Source organism: Lontra canadensis, unplaced genomic scaffold (assembly GCF_010015895.1).
Source record: "Lontra canadensis isolate GAN:19392208 unplaced genomic scaffold, GSC_riverotter_1.0 scaffold89, whole genome shotgun sequence".
Classification (NCBI taxonomy): Eukaryota; Metazoa; Chordata; class Mammalia; order Carnivora; family Mustelidae; genus Lontra; species Lontra canadensis.
The window spans coordinates 4,714,555-4,734,329 of NW_022631083.1; the positions used below are offsets into that span (position 1 = coordinate 4,714,555).

At 42.0% G+C, this 19,775-nt stretch overlaps 1 protein-coding gene across 2 annotated transcripts in view; it reads right to left on the bottom strand.

Moving 5' to 3' along the window:
- Positions 1-269: 269 nt before the first annotated feature.
- The window catches only part of ASB7 (ankyrin repeat and SOCS box containing 7), a 46,782-nt gene continuing 27,276 nt past the window's right edge, over positions 270-19,775 (bottom strand). For both annotated transcript variants that reach the window (XM_032836000.1, XM_032836002.1), the window contains 2 exons: positions 13,828-14,433; positions 270-883 (listed from right to left, as the gene is read on the bottom strand). In XM_032836000.1, coding sequence (XP_032691891.1) covers positions 744-883; positions 13,828-14,433 — 746 coding nt within the window. In that variant the 3' untranslated portion in view covers positions 270-743. The remainder of the gene's footprint in view (positions 884-13,827; positions 14,434-19,775) is intronic.

A 19,775-nucleotide genomic window follows, 5' to 3' on the forward strand; every position in this document is an offset into this window, starting at 1 on the left:
GAATACACTGGCTTTATAAAGTTATTTTTGTGCCCATCAATTGTTTTAAAAGCACGATTCGACGAGAGACGGAAGTTGAGATCCAGTGTCTCTGGGCAGGTAGTGTACTACAGTTGTTAAAAAAATAAGTTAAAAACAAGAGCACACCAACAGGAAAGCAGAGGTACTGGATTGATGTCATCCGAGAGCTACGATAATTAGGAAAAGGAACAGTTTGAAACGGCCAATTTTGTACTCATTAAAAATGAACGAGGTGACGGAGTTACTTTAAAAATTTCTTGAGGCATTTTCCAGTAGGACCCAGGACCCCCCTGGGTGAAACCATGCCTCCAACCGGTTAATAAGCACTCTGCTGGTTGATAACGTCGTGCATGCCCATGAAACCATACGTTTGAAAAAGGGGAAATTCTCCACTCCAATGCTACGTGTGTCGTTTCAGAAAAACGATTTTCGTAAATGCAGTATCGTATAGAAAGCTTGGACCGCTTAAACTTGGACCAAGAAACCAAATTAAGACCTTCAAGCATGTGCTGTGTGTGTGTGTGTGTGTTCATATATATAAAAAAATCCCTCCCCTGACCATGAAAACCAAACAAACGAACAAACAAAATACCTAAAAGTGTATACCTGCTTTCTGACTTCACAGCAAATCAGAAATTGCATAGGATATACTTTGTGCAAGGCAAAAAGCCTTTTAAGTATCTGGAATATAACTCCTAATCTTGCTCACAGTTCTGTGTACATCAGATATCATCAAATTTGTGTTTTAAGTAGTCTTTCATGACCTTGGCAATTGGTAATTCATCAAGTAGCTTTAGGTTTTGAAGGCCTATACACTGTCGAATTTTAATTCGGCACAGGTCCTGCAAGTTTCTGGGCTGTCCTAAAAAGACAGAAAAAAGAAACTGTTACAAAGCTACACAGTACAATATGTAAGGTTTCTTCAGTTCTGAAAAGAACTGTTTGTTTCACCTGGACATGTCTCTCTATGGACTTCACCAGGACCAGTGCAAAGGGCCAGATGGGTTCTTACTCAGAGGATGTGCCCTGGGGGCCTTCCTGTGAGGTCTCATCTGATGCTTTTCACAACCCTGGGAGGATGGATATTCTCACCTCCGTGTTACAATTAAGGACTCAAGGGATCAGGGATTTGAGCAACTGCTCAATGTCAGATGACCAATTAGAGCTTTTTGGACAGAGACTAAAACCAGTTTTTCTGCATCTAAGGCTGGTATTCTTTTCATTACAAATGAGAATGCCGGTTTTCATCCTGGAATGCCTCTAATATGCTCAGTGAACCCAGGGGGAGCAAATCATCCCCTCTGGGCCAAAGTTTCTCCATCTAAAAAGGGGGGGGGGACCGAATGAGATGCTGTCTAATGTGGCCCCTCCTTTCAGCTCACCATCAAGGGCACTGGAGCCTAGACACGAACTTGATCTCCAGGGAGCTTTCCCAAGCAACATTTGCCCACCTGTTCGCCATGATTCTAGACATAGCAGACCCCTGGCTGTGGGCACGAAGGCATAGATGGGGGCAGGCATGATGGTAGAGGGGGCAGGGAGCCAGGTGGAAAAGACACCCCCAGCTATTCTGAATCCACGTGTCTTCAAACCTCACACCCTCACCATGTGCCAATAAAAACCACTGCTATAGCTCAACTCAAAAGTTACAAAATTCAATTCCGTTCACTTCTGAATATTGTATTTTACCAAAATGATTTAGATGACCAGAAACCCGAGCAAGAATTCTAAGCAACCGTGGCTCAGTTGTATGTGGGGTCATATAAATTTTGCCTTCATGTAAATGGTAACAAATAGCAAAAGCTAACATGTTGGAGGCTTATTATGTGCCATGTATCCTTATAAGCTCTCAACATACACTAACTCGTTTCATCCTTTTATGAGGGAAGCACTTTGATCATCATCCCCATCTTACAGACTCCTTGTGTCTCAGAGAGATTAAGTAACATGCTCAAAGTCAAGTAGAAAGCCATACCTCAGCGAATCTCAAACTTCTCGGTCTCAAAACCTCTTTGCATTTTTTAAATCTATCAAGGACCTGAAAGAACTCCCATTTATGTGGGTTTATATCTATCAGTAATGACCATATTAGAAGTTAAAGCAAATTTTAGAAATATTCAATTAAAAAAAAAAGAATAAAGCCATTACATTTGGCCATAGACAACACTGGTACAAAAACAACCTTTTGAAAAACAGTAAGAAGAATGACATTCTTTCACATTTTTACAAAGTTCTTAAAGGGCTGGCTTAAGAGAGGACAGCTGAGTGCTCATACATGCTTCTACATTCAATCTGCTGTGATAAAATCATCTCGTCTCTAGACAAGTCCACTTACGCTCATGAAAGAAGGCAGGTGAAAAGGGCAGGTCATGTCTCAGTATTATGAAAATCGTTTTGACCTCAGGTAGGGGAAAGGGTCTTGTGGAGCTCCAGGAGTCCCCAAGTCATTCATGGAGAACCACTGCTATAATTAGTACTTTACCCCTTACTTAAGCCGTCTTTGTTTGTAGTGACCGCCATTATTCAAAATTAAGTAATTCTTCACAAATTAGAAAAAGGCTCCTTAGACATCTCTGTCAGGGCCTGTGTGAACATGTGCTTTCCAGGAGTTACTTAACTCAAGGTCTTCTCTGAACAGAACTGCAGAAGCTGTTGCTTTCCTAGAAACGCCTGTAAACCTAGGGCACGTGTACCTACGGATACCTGCACACAGGTCGGTCTGAGGCTCGTGTCTCTGGCCAAGCTATGTCTTCTCCATTTTCCAGATCTCTGCTCAAAAGCACTTCTTTAGGGGTGACAAATCGGGTTCCCCATCAGATACTCCGGAGCTCCCTTCTGCTACAGCTCTTAATAAGGTTGTGATTTTACATTTATTTGGTGATTCTCTACTAATGCCCACCTTCTTCACCATCTGACATGTTCCGTGAGAGCAAGACCACTTCTGGCTGCCAATGGAGCCCAACGCCTGATATCACACTCTGGTAAAAACTAGTTGAATGAATGAATACTTAACAGGTTCGTCCATAGGGACAAACCAGTCAACTCATTGCAAAATCCGCCCATGTCAACAGGAAATCATTCTCTAACCTGCTTTGAATTATTTTTCACCACCCTTCATGGGCTACCATTAGGAAGGGAATAAATTATCATTGTTATTTTTCACTAAGTGCTTACCGTATTTGATCTGCAAATGCAAACCAGAATATGAATTTGATACGAACCTTCTTTTTTTTTCGGAGGAAAGAATCTGATTTTCCTGATAGATGGCAGGTTCTTTTCAAATGTAATATTAATGAAAAGAACAAGCACAATGTATTCAGGCTACAAACAGGTGAGGATAAAGTTGACATGTAGAAGAATATATGCACACTTAAATGGAAACATATCATCCAACAGAGTAGAAAACCTGCATGATTGGAATTTGCTTAGCTAAGGGGGAAAAAAAAAAGGACTGATGCAAAGGGTTACATAAGGGGGATCTTCTGATAATCCTATTTCGCGCCAGGCTGTGCTCTCCAAAAAGAACCACAACATCACCTATGCCTCATGCTATGTGACTGTGACAACTAAGTCATAGAGGGGGACATGCTTTCCCCTGGCTCTTGGGACATTAACTCTGCGAACACAGCCACCAGCACGCCATGAAGAAGTCTGAGCAGTCTAGAAGAAGGAAGCGAGGTCCCTGCCCAGCAGTCCTGGCTAACCTCCCAACTTCCAGCACCCCACTGCCAGCCATCGGTGTGCCATCTTGAATGTGGAGAGACCCCAGTTGAGAAACTCCAGATGACACCATGTGGAGCAGAGAAGCAAAATAATCCACCATTACTGTGTTAAGCCACTAAAATTTCCAGCATTAGATAACTGAGATTTTGTGACCCTGAAGTAGGGTGTTGCCATTAAAAAGAAGAAAAAAAAAATCTAAAATATGTGCCTTTATCACTAGGACCAGCTGGTGGGGAAGGGCTCTGAGGAGTCTGTTAGTCAGGGCTTAAAAGAGATTTCTAAAATGTTACTAGACGCTGAGAAAAAAGTTACTAGAAGCTGCAGGAGTGGGGGGAGGGGCTTTTATTAGTGGCAGAAAGTTTGGCAACACCGTCCCCTACTGTAACACATAAAAGTAGTAAAAATACCCTAATGGTCCAGTTAAGAAGATTCTGTAGGCCAACTCTTACGCGGACCACTGGCTCTCCTCACTGTCTGTGATAAAATACAAGAAGGCAAAGACAAGCTAGTGCCTGGAATCCAAGGGACGGAGGTACAGAAATCCTATTGTCCTCAGAAGGTACTTCCACAGGGGCCTTTCCCAGGGAGAGATGAACTTTCTATGTCTAAACATCAGAGTTTTACTCAATTTGCTACTGATTTTTCTCCTCAAGCGGTATGTTGTGGCACTCTTTTACTATCTGGGGAGAATCTGAGCTTTCAAAGAGTTCTTGACCATGTATAATCCTGGTCTGCAAAATGACCTTTAATGGGATCTTAGTGGTTAGAAGCATCAAGTCTGGAGCAAGACAGCCCAGGTTGGATTCCTCACCCCACCATTTACAATCCGTGTGGTCTTGGGCAAGCCCCTTGGCCTCCTGCCTCAGATTCCTCACGTATGAACCAAGGACAACACCACCTCCATCACAGGCTTTACAAGCATCAAAAAAGTTAATTTTGCTCAAGGGTTTATGGTATCATCCCAGACACACCATATGTATTTGGTGAATGAATGTTAAAATAGTGGTTTTTCAATACTTGTAAGGATAATATTTGCTTCTCCTTCCCAGCAAAGTAGAGGGCGCTTCTTAGAAGTTGGGGTATCCATCTTCCTGGTGTTAAGAGAGGAAGAAAACCAACAATAAAGGGGCTACTGGTAATCTTACGGGGCAACGGTCCAGGGCAAACCTCTGGGAATGACACTATGGAAATCACTGCATGATTTGGGGCAAGCAGAGATGTAAGAACCTCAACTCTAAAAAACCTGTGTGGTGATGAAGTGAGGGATGTCTTTAGGCTACGGTGCCACGGACAGAGATGTGGAACATCCCTCAGGAACGAGGGCCGCACAGCAGGCTTCAACAGGAAGGAATAAGGGCTACTCATTGTCATCACTGCTATTTCTAAGACTGACTGAGGAGTTATTTTTATTTTCAGGAATGTCATTTTAGGAACAGAAAATTATGACTGAAAAAGATGTACTTACTTTCTAGTCAATGCATCACTCAAAAAGATTTACCGTGTGCCTCCTTAGGTACCCCCAAAATAAACTATGCTGTGGATTGAAGGGGTGAGGGGAGAAGGGGTGGCAGAAGAAAAAAAGGCAGAGAAAGAGAATAAAGAGAATGAAACCAAAAGCACTCAACACACACGTGCACAAGGTTTACTAGGTGTCGCAGAAAATTACTCCTACCCTGTTAAATAACAACCACCTTGTCCAAGGGACTGTAACAGGAGAGACCGGGGGGGATATCTCACACAAGAGTATAATTTCAGGAATCATAAACACTTTGGGGGATGCAGGAACACTACAAGGTGTTCACACTAACAAACTACAATGGGATTGCATAACAGTTCAAAGGGCTATTAGCCTCTCCCTTTGGTAAAGCAGCCCATCATTAGTAATAATTGGGCTGGTATAAAATAGGAAATCAGCTTTTGAAGGGTCTGGTCTAGGATAAATTACAAAACCAGGGCAGTGGCATAATTTAGAAAATTAAATATCCTAAACCACCTCCTTTGGATACCACCATCACCACATTTATGATAGGCTAAACCTATTTATTTGGGTAAAATGTTTGTAAAGGTAGACAGACAAAACATTTTTGTAGAGCCAGAGGAAAGAAAATGAAAGCAAAACAACGTTCTGGGTCTTCTTTGGGGAAGAGGGGAAAGAGACTGGAAATAGAGGGGAAGATGTAAAGAAACGCAACGAATGATTTAGCCTCCTTTGCTGTCTACAATCTGAATTGTTCCTTTCAGCCACCTCCCCATCGTAGGTCAGCATCTGAAATAGTCTCCCAATACCTCTTTGTTTCATTTCGGTTTCCCAATTTAAAAATCCTGCCATAAACACGTTTTATTCCTTTGCTCTTGTCCCTGAACTTCCTTCACAGACACTCGGGATGAAATGTGTTCAACAAATCTTTATAGGACAATGGCAGTTTGTAGCTCACCTTAAAGTAAAAATAGTCATATTGTGAAATACCTTAACTCTTAGCTAGAATCCAAATATATGCCGTATCAACCTTGATGACATCTGTCCATTGCTTCCATTTGTTTCCACAAGCTAATGAGCTTTGACTTATATCCTTCATTTGCACTAAAACTAAACAAAACCATATATTGCTTCCTAACAAATAACAAATCTCTAGAAGCCTATATTGAAAACAGAAAGCAATCTAAATATGAAAAAAGTACACAATAAGGCAATGCTTTCTAGATCAAAGGACCTTAAAGTGTAGCCTAATGTGACTTAGAACTATGTACTATTTATTTATTTCTAGAAGTGATTTTAGTAATTGGGACCCAAAGGCCTAACAAGACTATCATGCAGATGTCTGGCAAATCCCTAATTTATTAGAAAAAAAAAAATCAATCAAAAATCACCACAGGTAAAACGTGTTACCCAAATTACTTCTCCAAAGAGTTACACTTGGTAACACTGTTTTGATATAATTCTACCAAAAAACAACAACAAATCAAAAAAGTGATTAAAGAGCATTTGAAAGAAATACAGAAATAAGGGCACCTGAGGTAGAGGTGTTGTTTTATGTGATCATCTGCTCACACGCTTGTCATTGTACTAGATTTAATTGAGAAAGCCACAAGCTAAATTTCACCTTCTTAAAATTGAAAAAAAAAAAAAAAAGTCGTGACTCGTATTCTTACTTTTTAGAGTTTGAAAGTTTTTTTTTTTGAAGTTTAACTCCTGAAGCCAAAACAGTGTGTTTGGCTATTTTTAAATAAAAACACATTTCAGGTTACTGCGTTGTTTATAAAACAGTATTTTTAAACACCTGCCATGCTGTTCTAGAAAGCAACAAGCTAAATACTTGACAGATTAAGTCTCCCCAAACAGTTTACCCAATTCAATTCCCATCTACCTAATGTTTTTTTTTCTTAGAAATAGGGGCCATTTAATTTCTTAGGCTATACAAATCGAAATATAACCCAGTCCGACCTTTTATACACCCCTGACTCAAACTGACTGGTTGATTCAAGTCTGTAAGCAGCATCTACGAGAAACACAGCTCACAACTTGGCCTCCTTATGGATAGTAAACACAAAACCTAATTGCATATTCTCTGCCTTAAGAGTAATCTAGACCAGAGCTTGCCAAAAGAATAAAAGATGCCTGTGAAAGTCAACTGTTTAGTGAACAAAAATTAATGGTTAACTTACTCAAGGACTTCTTGGCACCTTGGATATACTATTCCCTGAAACTGAGATCTAGAATCCAGGGTAGCAGTCTTCCAAATTAATCTGAATAATGAATCTGTTTGCCCTCAGAGCATCTCATAGAACCACAATTTTACAGACACACTTCAGGAATCATTGGTCTCTATAGATCCTAAGTTGTAAATATGTTGGCATAGCGGAGTAGTGATATAAAGCATTTCATTGTATCCAGACTGTAGCAACTGCAAACAGAAATATACTAGAAATTCACCAAATTCGAAAACACTAGGCTAACAAGATGTCCTAAAAAAAATGTGCATGTAGAAGTTGTACGGTCTTTAGGGTCTCCATTTTTTAGTTTTATGCCCTCTTTGCACTCTCAAAATTGGAGGACCTCAAAGAATTTTTGTTTATATGGGCTTTCTCTATCTGTATTTGTCATACTTAGAGATTAAGGTTGGGAAATTTAAAACATATTCATTGATTCATTTAAAAATAACAGTAATATGGGGTGTCTGGCTGGCTTAGTCAGTAGAGCATGAGACTCTTAATCTTGAGGTTGTGAGTTCAAGCCCCATGTTGGGTGTAGAGACTACTAAAAAAAAATAAAATCTTAAAAAAAAAAAAAAGAGGCTGCTTTCTAAAACAAAAATGGTTTCATAAGAAGAGTAGCTCTGTTCTACATGTTTGCAGATTATCTCTTAAGGTCTGGCTTCCTACAGGACAGCTGGATTCACAGATCCGCTCCTGCATTCTGTTTGGATATGCTGTGATTAAAGTACTTCAAGAAAATCCAGCCTCCTTCACATAGTTGGAAAGGGAAGGAATATTTTCATAGCCTTGTTAGATGATTATCATCTTCTCTGATACTTTACCAAAACTCGGCAAGTGGTATTTTTTTAAAGGTTAGTTGCAATATGAAATCTGAAACCAAATCAATGAACCTGTTGTGCTCTTTCACATGCAGATCCATTGGTCTACTTTGCCCTTTGAATGGATCTTTGGCCCATGCATGTTTTTGTCAAATTATGCATTAGTCCTTTGGAAAACACTGACTCCTTAGGTTATGGAGATCTTCCAAATGTTGACTGATTTCATTATGATAGTATCAAAAAATCACTTTTGTTAGTATCACTGCTCATCTCAAAAGAATCTGCATATTGGGAACCCATCAGTGTCACAGTAGCGAATACAAGCTTTTCAAAATTCTAATTTTCACTTGAAAGCTCAAGGCTTATAACTCGTCATAAACACTGGTCAACTGTTAACGTGACAACAAAGTCTGCCAGATATCCAAGACTAAACAGCTATCCTTTGGCTGTCAGTCTTCCAGGTAAAAATGGGTGTTCCACAAAAAAAAGCTGCTGGCTCAGCTCCAACAAATCAAAGAAGTGCTTTTTGTCAATTCAGTCCCAGCACTTTGGTACACAGTAAGAATACTTTTAATTTCCATCCACAGAATATTAAAAAAGCACGTACTCAGGGATGAGATTTAATGGGATTACTTTTGCTGCTCTCTCAAAGACTTCTCTAAATGGAACTGGAATCTTCTTTGGCGGGACAGCCTGGTAGTGAAGGACTCAAGGACGGGGGGCACCCTTTGGGGCCACTGCCTCGATTAACACTGAGGAGCCAGAAGTTTGAGCCACCATTGCTCCTACACCGTAAGTCAAATGACAGTGCAGTGAAAGAGGCGAGTCATACTTCAGCGCTGCTACGAAGACCGTTCTGACCTCACGGGCCCCTCAGATGGTCTTGAGGACCCTGTAAGAGGCCGCACTGTGAAAACCACTGTTCTACATAAATTGTAAAATAAAATCACAAGCTGCAGGAAATCATCCCTTTTAAGTGGTTACTGGCAAGAATTTTAAAAAGTGGGGGGAGCCCCTGGGGACTGTGGTCTCATTCCCCCATGTTTCAGAGGGGGGAGCTGAGCAGCAGTGGGAGCCGGGAGACTAACCAGCTTGCCCAAGGTTTTTAGGCAAGTCAGACATGGGGTCAAGAGCCCACTAGTTGCTCTCTCCGCTCTGACACGGAGGCAGAGCTGAGAGGTCTTCAGGATCGTGTATGGGACAGATGTACCCCTGAATTCCGGGGCGGGGGGACACCACTCAGCCCAAATGACCATGGATAGGCTGTGTTTCACTTTTCATGTAAAAAAATAAAACTAACGAACAGGCTTCCAGTTTTAGCTCGTGAACATGTAAGGAGCTTGGAAAGTCATCACTCCTGCTCTTGTAAGAACAAAAAGCTGAACAAACACAAAATCAACGTCCTCTCTTGGACTCACCCACCACTGAACAGATGTCACAGCGCAAACCGCTGCAACGTCAGGGGAGAGAAAGATCCAGAGAGTCCTGGCGGACAGCTGCGTACCTGCACCAGAAGCTGCGGGTGCCATAAACTGGTAGGAGCACTTCCACGGTAATTGTGACGAGTTAACCTGAGGCTGCGTGTGGACTGGCCTGACAGTGAGCGTCACCGTCTCAGGGAGTCCCCTGCCCCGCCTGCCCCCCGCCATTCTCTCTGTTTAACGTTCAGGAACCCCACCAGGCTGCCACAGTGAATAGCTAATAAAAACCCCACTCGTGGATCTGGCAAGGGAGGAGGGTTGAGAACAACCATGTGACCTATACAGAACCTTCTCCATAACAAAGGCCTGTTCTCAAAGGGTGAAGACTTTACCAGAGTTATGCCCCCTGGAAAAAGAACAGTTCTCTGACTCGGGCGCACGGCGTCTTCCTGGGTCACCGAGCTGTGTGAGCGGGGAGGCCACAAAGGGAGGGTGGAGAAGCGGGCAAACCGCGAAACTTCTGAAGGACGCAGCCCAAGGATGCATGCCCCCGAAAGACAGACTTGATCTGAAGACGTCAGACTGCTGGCCTCCCCCACCCCCTTAGGTGACAGTGACGGGGCTCCACTGGGACAACTGTTGTCTTGAGCTGAAAGAGCTGCGAGACACAGTCACTTCGGAGGAGTACCGAGAGAAGCCCAGAGTCAAGAGGGGGAGACAAAACCGAGGATGCAGGAGGGTCTGAAGCTCCTGGCTCCTACAGCTCCAGCAGACATGGCACGCGGCCCAGGTCCCGGCCAGGTTCACACAGGGCCTGACATTTAAAGGCCTATTTGCCTCCATTCCTATGACCTGATCCATCCTGTCTGGCTTCCATAAAAAATTATAAGACATGCTAAACGGCAAGAAAAAAACCACATTGGAAGAGACAAAGCAAGCATCGAAGCAGACTCAGCCATGACACAGATGCTGGGATTATCACACAGGCAATTTAACCGACGATTGGTCTGTCAAAACTGACAAAGACAGTAGACGGTAACAGTAAAATCTTGCGTCTCTAATGCCTTGATGAAAGAGCAGCCCATCAGAGGTAGATTCCCAGTGAGTACAGACGTGCAGGGCCCTGGCAAAGGAAGGAGCGGGTGACACGCCGACCCCTCCCACAGCTTTTGACCCGGCTGCTTGCACAAATCTTGGATCCCACTTTGCCTTCTGAATGTTTCTGTTTCGTGCAGAAAAGGGCGATAAGCCTTACAACTGAAGGATTTCCGAGGCAGGCAGCACAACACGGCACCTGTTCTGGAAACAGGCCGGCCAATCCGACACGGAAGCGGCCTCCTTCCCAGTGGCACTCTCCAGCAGGGAGCCATCCCGTTCAGCACCCTCTCCACTCTGCCTGGACTGTGTTCTCTACCTCCTCTGATCTCCAGACGCTTGGACACAAGAAGTACAATCACCAAAGCTTCTCAGGCCAAGGCCTTCTCCTGCAGAGGGGCCTGGCTGGGGGAGGTCCGTCCCTGCCACAGGCATAATTTGTGCCTGAGAATTCAGAAGCGGGCTTCCCCCCCCAACTGAAGTTCTTCGCTCCTTGTCTCTGGACAAAATTCCAGGCATGCAGGTCATTACAATCCCTTTTGTACCCCCAGTAAGTTTAAAAATTCCGGTTCGTCGGTGCCCGAGGTTCAGTTTTCTCGTGGAATTTTCTCTCTTCAAAGATTTTCCGTTCTCAGTAACTCCCTCATCCGTACGGTGAGTAGGGGTGTTTGCATTATGGCACAGGGAGAGGATAAGGGAACAACAGTCTACCAGCTGGAAAACAGGAGGCTGGGGGAGACTGAGAACCTACAGGGTTCACTCGACTGGTAGCAAGCTGGGCCCTGCTGCTCATCCACTCTCATTTAATTATTTTATTTTAAAAAACACATGTAGCACTTAAAATGTGCCAGGCGCTGTTTTAAGCACATTATAAACATTAACTCATTGAATCTACACAACAAGCCTACAGGAAAGCTATCATTACCCTAATGCTTCCATGAGGACACTGGTGCACAGAGCAGTTGGGTAAGCTGTCCAAGGTCACAGGTGACAGGTGGGTGGAGCTGGGGCCTGAGCTTGGGCAGCCCAGCTCTAGCCGACGTCCTTAACTGCCGAGCAAAATACTTAACAAGAGGAGCAGTCCCATTAATTTAACCAGGAGTCTCTAGTGAGAGGTTGGAACAAAGACAATAGTAACAACAAAAAGATATTCAGAATGCAGAAAGAATAAGAGACGCTTCACAGGCTTTTTCTGTGACAGAATCCTAACTTCAAGTTCAAGAGTGATAGTCGCTCTCACAACACCAACACCCCTCCCAGCCTATGGATGAAGACTGCTAGAAAATCTGCTGAGAGAACCAGCACTTGGAATGTCACGGCAAACTTTTCGTTAGATGCGGCCTGGATCTGAAGAGTCAGAGTAAGCTGGCGAGGAAACACCACACACGACATCTCCCATCTCAGTCTGTCATGTGCCTCAGAAACTTTCAAGGGATCACTTACCAGTTGGCCCCAAACACTGCTCGCAAGGCAGATAGATCTACGCTGTAGAACACAGGGGCCACCGGGCACCTGCAACCATCTAAATTCCAATTAATACAGTTAAATTAGGAATTCAGTTCTTTGGGTGCCTGGGTGGCTCAATGTTGGTTAAGCTACTGCCTTCGGCTTAGGTCAGGATCCTGGAGTCCTGTGATCGAGTCCCGAATCGGGCTCCCAGATCCGCGGGGAGTCTGCTTCTCCCTCTGATCTTCTCCCCTCTTGTGCTCTCTCTCACTCAAATAAATAAATAAATTTAAAACAAAAAGAATTCAGTTCCTCAGTGGCATGAAACACGTAACGTTTAAAACAGCCACACGGGGCTAGAACTCGTAGCTACCATACTGGATAGAGCTGCCCATTTCCATTGCCACAGGCAGGCCGACTGGACAGCGTAAGTTAGATCCTTATGATCTAACTTAGATCTAACATATCTAACTTAGAGTGTTATTTCTTTTTGGGCTTTGGTCTGCAGACACAAAGTGGTAACGATGTCATCTTTTCCTTTTCATAAACACACAAAATCCAAATTACACTTCACCTGTTCATACGATTTCTACTCCCAAGTTCAGTTCTAAGCAGGAGAGTAGATCGTTTACAAGGTCAAGTGAACTCCTTAGTTGCACCTCAGGACAACTGTACCCACAGTGTCTGTGTTCCTCCATGATAATGACTCAAAGGGAAAAACCAGGTGAGGAAAAGGGAGTTTGTGAAAGAGTGCAGCAGAGGGCAAAATCAAACATTTCGTTGATCGACTTGAGCCTCGGGTTGGATGTTGAGCTCTGAGACACATACATGACTAGCCGTGGCGGAAGAGAGAGGGTGGCTATGTCCACACACGGACCAATATCCCTGCCAGAAAAACAAGGCAACGTGCACCACCACGCAAGGTGGGTCACATATTCCCAGGCTTTCCAAAGAAGTGCCCACACCAAAACTGGTCGGGAGTGGAAGCCATGTGGGCCTGGGACAGTGGCACCAAATCTCCCATTGATGACAAATCTTAAGAGCAACTTCCAGCATCCTCAAGCCTGCATTACTCGGATCCCTTGCTCAGTAACACCGCTGCTCGTCTCATGTGGGGTCACACCACGGGAAGCCAGAAAAGCAACACGAAAACATGGAGCAACAGCTTCACGATAAAGCACCAATTCTAGGAGACTTCCACAGCTATGGGACCTAAAGGCCAATGCTGTCCTAATTCTTCAATCAAAAGTCCATGAAGGCCCGAATGACTATGTGAGTGACTAGGAGGAACTGCCTTGTTCTAACAGAGATCTTTGAATTTAACAATTTCTCCTCTCTCTGTCCCTTCCTACATTTCCACTCTCAGCCTATCTACCCCTATTATTTTCAGTAACGGGTATGAAATCTTGTGATAAAGAGCTTTCTTTTTACTTCTGATGGATGAGGCATGAATCATGTTATTAATAACTTTGTAGTCAGCTGATAGGAATCATTAGCATCTGCTCAGTAAGTTGTAAACCCATCTGAAACCCCCCCAGAAGATGAAAATTCCTTAAAAATGCAGTAAGAGTAATAATTAAATTACATACTTGTGACTTCTTGTAAGAAATCCAAACACGGTCGACTACTTCCAGAAATACTTATTGAAACAGCCAGTGGGGTCTGTCCTTCATAGTTCCTTGTGTTTGTGTCCGCTCCATAGTTATATAACATCCGTGCACAGAGTACATCATCCCTAAGGGCAGACAAATGTAAAGGAGTCTGTCCATCTTCTAAGCGACCCAAGTTTGTGTCTGCTCCTCTCTGAAGGAACATTCGGCAGTAAGAGTGATTGCTTTTGATCACCGCGTATCGCAACAGGAAACCGTTCTGGATGTCGATGTTGGCATTGTGGTCCAGGAGGATCTTCACGCAGCTTGACCTCTCTCGGATGATGGCGAGCTGAAGGGGGGTGGTGCCTTTATCGCTGAGTGGGTCGACCTCAGCCTTGAACTCCAGTAGGAGTCGGACAAATGAGTCCCTACCATAGTGAGCAGCCACATGGAGGGGAGTCCAGCCATCATTGCTTTTGGCATTAATAATGTCGCTCCTGTATTCAGATTCTAACATCAGGCGTGCGATCCGGGCCCGGCCGTGCATGGCCGCGTAGTGAAGAGCAGTGAAGCCTCCGATCAAGTCCTTAACTGTTGGATCGGCTAGGATGAAAACCAAAATGAAAACATTAGCGGACTCGAAGACAAAACAATAAACTCTACACCATGGCACAGAGCACTCAAGACCATTCCCAGGAAAAAAATGTGAAATGATTGAAGATTATAATGAACGTTAAGTACTTCTTTCTCATTTTAATTGAAGCATTGTTTTCACAGAAAATAAACTTTGGTAGAAAGTCATCAAACCTGGGTTAACAATGAAAATGACCTACAGGGTATTTAAAAGATAGGCAAAAAGAGAGAGTTCAGATTGCCACAGCCCCCTCTGTCCTAATTCAACCAACTGCTTTTGGCTACTCGGCTCTCTCATTTCTGTATTGTTTCATGTTTCTCTTTGGTTTTGAACTTTTTGTTTTATTTTCTCTTGCGCTTCTTGGTCTTAAAGAGAAGCATGTGTAGCAACATCTGCTGCTCTAAAGGACGGATGTACTGTGGTCTGGCAGGCTGTGTTGTTTTAGGGTATATTAGGTAAAAAAAAAAAAAAATCTTCTGTGGTCTGCAGAAATTCCAAAGCATATAAGATATATGTTAAGTGATCGTGATAAATCATTTTTTGTAAGATAAAAGGCTATTCTGTAGATTCTTAGTTTTATAAGAATTTCGGAATTTCTAAGAATTAAGCAGCACGTTGTGTGAAAAACTAGGAGAAACCTCAGCCCTGTAGAAATTTTTTCTATAATAGTTCCAAAATGCTCTCCTAAATGGGCTGATTTCTGGAAAAAGAGAGAGAGAAAGAAAGGGAAGCAATAATTGACAATCTGCTATGTGACTCGAGTCACAGACTTTTGTCACCTGCCCCAATCTTCCCTGAACCCAAGGGCCTTCTTGGGCAGTGGGGAAAAAAGGGACAAGAAGTGCTCCCTCCTATTATGTAGGTCACATCCTAGGGACCAGTAATCTTAGGTGAAAATAAAGTAGTCAGATCTAATCATCTAGGATTAAAATGCTCTCTTCTTATAAAAGTCACCCTTAATTTCTGGTTTGTTCAAGAGAAATTCCTGAGTGTTTTCCAAACACACAAAAAGCCTCCAGTTATAGGACTAAAACACTCCTGTGTTGTTTACTAAAACGTTATTTAGTTCTCAACTATATGATGACAGCTGGGTCCCTTAGCAAAATATATGAGGCGGAAAACTACATATAAAATATATATAAAACTACATATACAGTATTAATACTACTAAGAATAAAAAATACCATTAAGAAGTAGTTGCTAACAAAACCTGTAAAAAGTTAACGTTTTTAGGAAAGCTATATCAGTTGAATTTCTAAAATCATTTAGTATAAACTGACACTACCCAGTGGTCGTTACCATTTAAAGAAAATAAGAGTATTTTATCTGCCTTGGTCTTCTCTTTAAAAAAACAAGCAAACAAGCAAGCAAGCAAGCAAGCAAGAGAGCATGTTTAAACAAAGCATTTTGCTGCCATCTACTGGTAAGGCACAAACTTGAGTAACAAATATTTTCATTTTGACAGTTTATGCTGAGCCCTCAAGTCTTGGACACCTACCTCCCTTAAAATATGGAGACTAAGACAGGTGTGAAATCTAAAAGACCCCTTCTATTCGAATGAAACAATGAATCTTGCCAAGACTTCCATTTCTAATCTATACCTGACCAATCAGCTGCTTCTTTCTTAATCTGTCAGATTGAAAAATACCTTCTTGCATTTCTCCCACCTTTGAATCCACCAGGGGTGTCTTTAAAGGTGCCAGCAGTCTTACACGCATCCTATACTCGCTCCATTGGACAGTAAGATTGAAATTATGTTACATGAAATTGTACCAGCATCTTTGGTTTTCCACTTTAGGTCTTTTTTACGTGCTACTTGCATTTTGGTGCTATACTGAGCTAGGAAAAACAAAGATTAACAGATACAAGGATCTGCTTAGTCTCAGTAAAAACCATGAAAATGCATTACAGCACACGCGGAAAACACAGCCAAGAAGGAAGAGCTAGAAATTAACAATGCATAAAATCTGTATACTTACCGTCCAGACAGAAGACAAATGAAGACACAAACAGAGATTAATTTAAGGATTATTACAGCTAATGCCAACAGATAAGGAAAAGATCTCATTTGTAATTAATAACAGGAACTGCAAAACGCCTAGATAAAAACTGAGTAAGAGATGTGCAAGGCCCATGTGAAGACACTTCTTTGATTGAACTGAATTCCCTTCATCTGTATCTGCTCAATTGTCCCTTCATCAGAAAAGCTTTCTCTGAACAGTAACCCAAGCCCCAGCCACCTTATTACTTTGTCCCCTTAGCATGCTTCTGCCTTCTTGCAGGTGCAGAGATAAAATAAAATTTTATCACAGATGCAGAAATAAAATTTTTAAAAAAAGTTTATTTTAAACAGGTTTTAGTAGTTTCAAGAAATCCATTTACATCTACTGAAAAATTTTAAAGTGTATATGAATAAAAAATATCTCCCACCAATATGACTTTTTCCCCAACTACTGAGGTACAACTTTACAATAAAATTCACCCACTTTGAGTGTAGAGGTTGATGAACTCTGTCGAACTGTAGACAGCCATGTAGCCATCACCACAATCAAAATAGTCCCATCATCTCAGAAAGTTCCTTCCTGACTCTTTACAGTCAATTCCTTGCACAGACTGTGGGTCCCAGGCAACCACCACAGGCTTGCCCTTCTAGAATGGTGTATAAGTGAAATCATACAGCATGTAGACTTTTGTGTTTGACTGATTTCACTTAGCGTGACGTTTCTGAAATACACCCACGTTGCTGGCGTGTATGTATCAAAAGCTCATCCTTTGTATTGCTGAAGAGTATTATATAATATGGACATACATTTACTGAGGGATTTGCCAGAAGATGGACAACTGCATTATTTCCAGTTTGAGGCTATTATGAATGAGGCTACTGTGAACATTCACATACCAGTCTGTTGTTTTTTATTTCCATTGGGTAAATCCCTGGGAGAGAACTGCTGGGCCACCTGTTAAATGTACATTTAACCTCCCAAGAAACTGCCACAATTTTTCTAAGTGGCTGTGCAATATCACAATTCTCTCAGCAACACTGTATGAGAGTAACGGTTCTACATCTTCACTAATACTGGCATCATCAATAATTTTAATTTTACCGTTCCAGAGAGTATAAAATAGCAAACTGCTGAGGTTTTCATTTATATGACCCTGATGACTAGTGACACTGGGCTTATTCAGATAGTTTCTTTTGTCAGCGTCTGTTGAAACTACTCATTTTTACTAAATTGTTTTTCTCATTACTGAGTTTACAATTCCATTGTGTATATATTCTGATACAAGTCTTTGTTAGCTCTGTTTTGCAAATGCTGTCTCCTAGTATCCTGATTGCTTTTTCATTTTCCTTTTTTTGAAGAGCAAAATGTTTCAATGTTGAGGAAGTCAACTGATTTGTCTTTTACGGCTTGTGCTTTTTGCATCCCGTTTAAGAAACCACATTGAGATACCACCTTGCACCAGTTAGACTGGCCAAAATTAACAAGACAGTAAACAAGTGTTGGAGAGGATGTGGAAAAAGGGGGACCCTCTTACACTGTTTGTGGGAATGCAAGTTGGTGCAGCCACTTTGGAGAACAGTGTGACAATTCCTTAAGAAATTAAAAATAGAGCTTCCCTATGACCCTGCAATTATACTACTGGATATTTACCCCAAAGATACAGATGTAGTGAAAAGAAGGTCCATCTGTACTCCAGTGTTCATAGCAGCAATGGCCATAGTCGCCAAACGGTGGAAAGAACTGAGATGCCCTTCAGCGGAAAAATGGGTAAGGAAGATGTGGTCCATATATACAATGGAGTATTATGCCTCCATCAGAAAGGATGAATACCCAACTTTTATATCAACATGGACAGGACTGGAAGAGATTATGCTGAGTGAAATAAGTCAAGAAGAGAGAGTCAATAATCATATGGTTTCACTTATTTGTGGAGCATAAGAAGTAACGCGGAGGACATGGGGAGATGGAGAGGAGAAGGGAGTTGGGGGAAATTGGAGAGGGAGACGAACCATGAGATACTGTGGACTCTGAGAAACAAACTGAGGGTGTTAGAGGGGAGGGGGCTTGGAGGGTTGGATGAGGCTGGTGTGGGTATTAAGGAGGGCACGTGTTGCATGGAGCACCGGGTGTGATGGATAAACAACGAATCTTAGAACACTGAAAAAAATAAAATAAAATTACCCAAAAAAAAAAAATCTTTGCCCAACACAGTGTAACCTAGAATTTGTGTCTTCTTCCAAAAGTTTTGTATTTTTAACTCTTACATTTAGGATAATGACTTACTGATAGCTGACTTCTGTGTAAAGTGAGATCAGATCAAGGTTTATTATTCCATACAGATATCTAGTTGCCCAGGGCAATCTGTTATAAAGACCACCTTTTCCCCAGTCATTTATCCTTGTGCCACGGACAAAAACCAATTTACTATACAATGCGTGGGTCTTTTTCTAAACTCTGTTCTGTTCTATTGACCAAAACGTATTCATACACTCTTACTGGAGTGTCCTGATTATTATAGTTTTAATGGAAGTTGCGATAGTAGCAGGTAGTACATATCCCCAAACCTTTTTAAAAACTGTTTTGCTCAATAAATATTTTTTATGTATTTTTTAAGGATTTTACTTTTATTTATTTGACAGAGAGAGACACAGCGAGAGAGGGGGAACACAAGCAGGAAGAGGGGGAGAGGGAGAAGTAGGGTTCCCTCCGAGCAGAGAGCCCGATGTGGGGCTCAATCCCAGGACCCTGGGATCATGACCCGAGCCAAAGACAGATGCTTAACCGACTGAGCCACCCAGGCACCCCTAGCCAATAAATTTTAGAATCAACTCATCAATTTCTTCAAACAAGCCTGTGAGATTTTGAGTGGAACTCCACTGACTCAAAAAATGGAAACCATTCCCAAATACTCTAGGTAATATTGATTCCTCCAAACATGAAAAAACAATATCTATTTATTTAGGTCTTCTTTAATTTCCCTCGGCAATGTTTTGTACTTTTTATTGTATAGGTCTTGTACATCTTTCATTACGTTACTGAATACTTTAAGTTTGGTTGTTATAATAACAAATTGTTTTAAAATTTCATTTGCCAATTATTAACTGCTGATACAGGGAAATTTGATTACATACTGAGCTGTGTAAATTCACTAGCTAAATTCACATTTTAGTTCCAGCACCTTTTTGTAGATTTCTTATGCTAGTCTACATACCCAATTACATTCTCTGCAAACAAAGACCGCGTCACTTCTCCCTTTCCCATCCACAGGATTCTTATTTAAACGAGTGTTAAGTACAAATGGTCAAAGC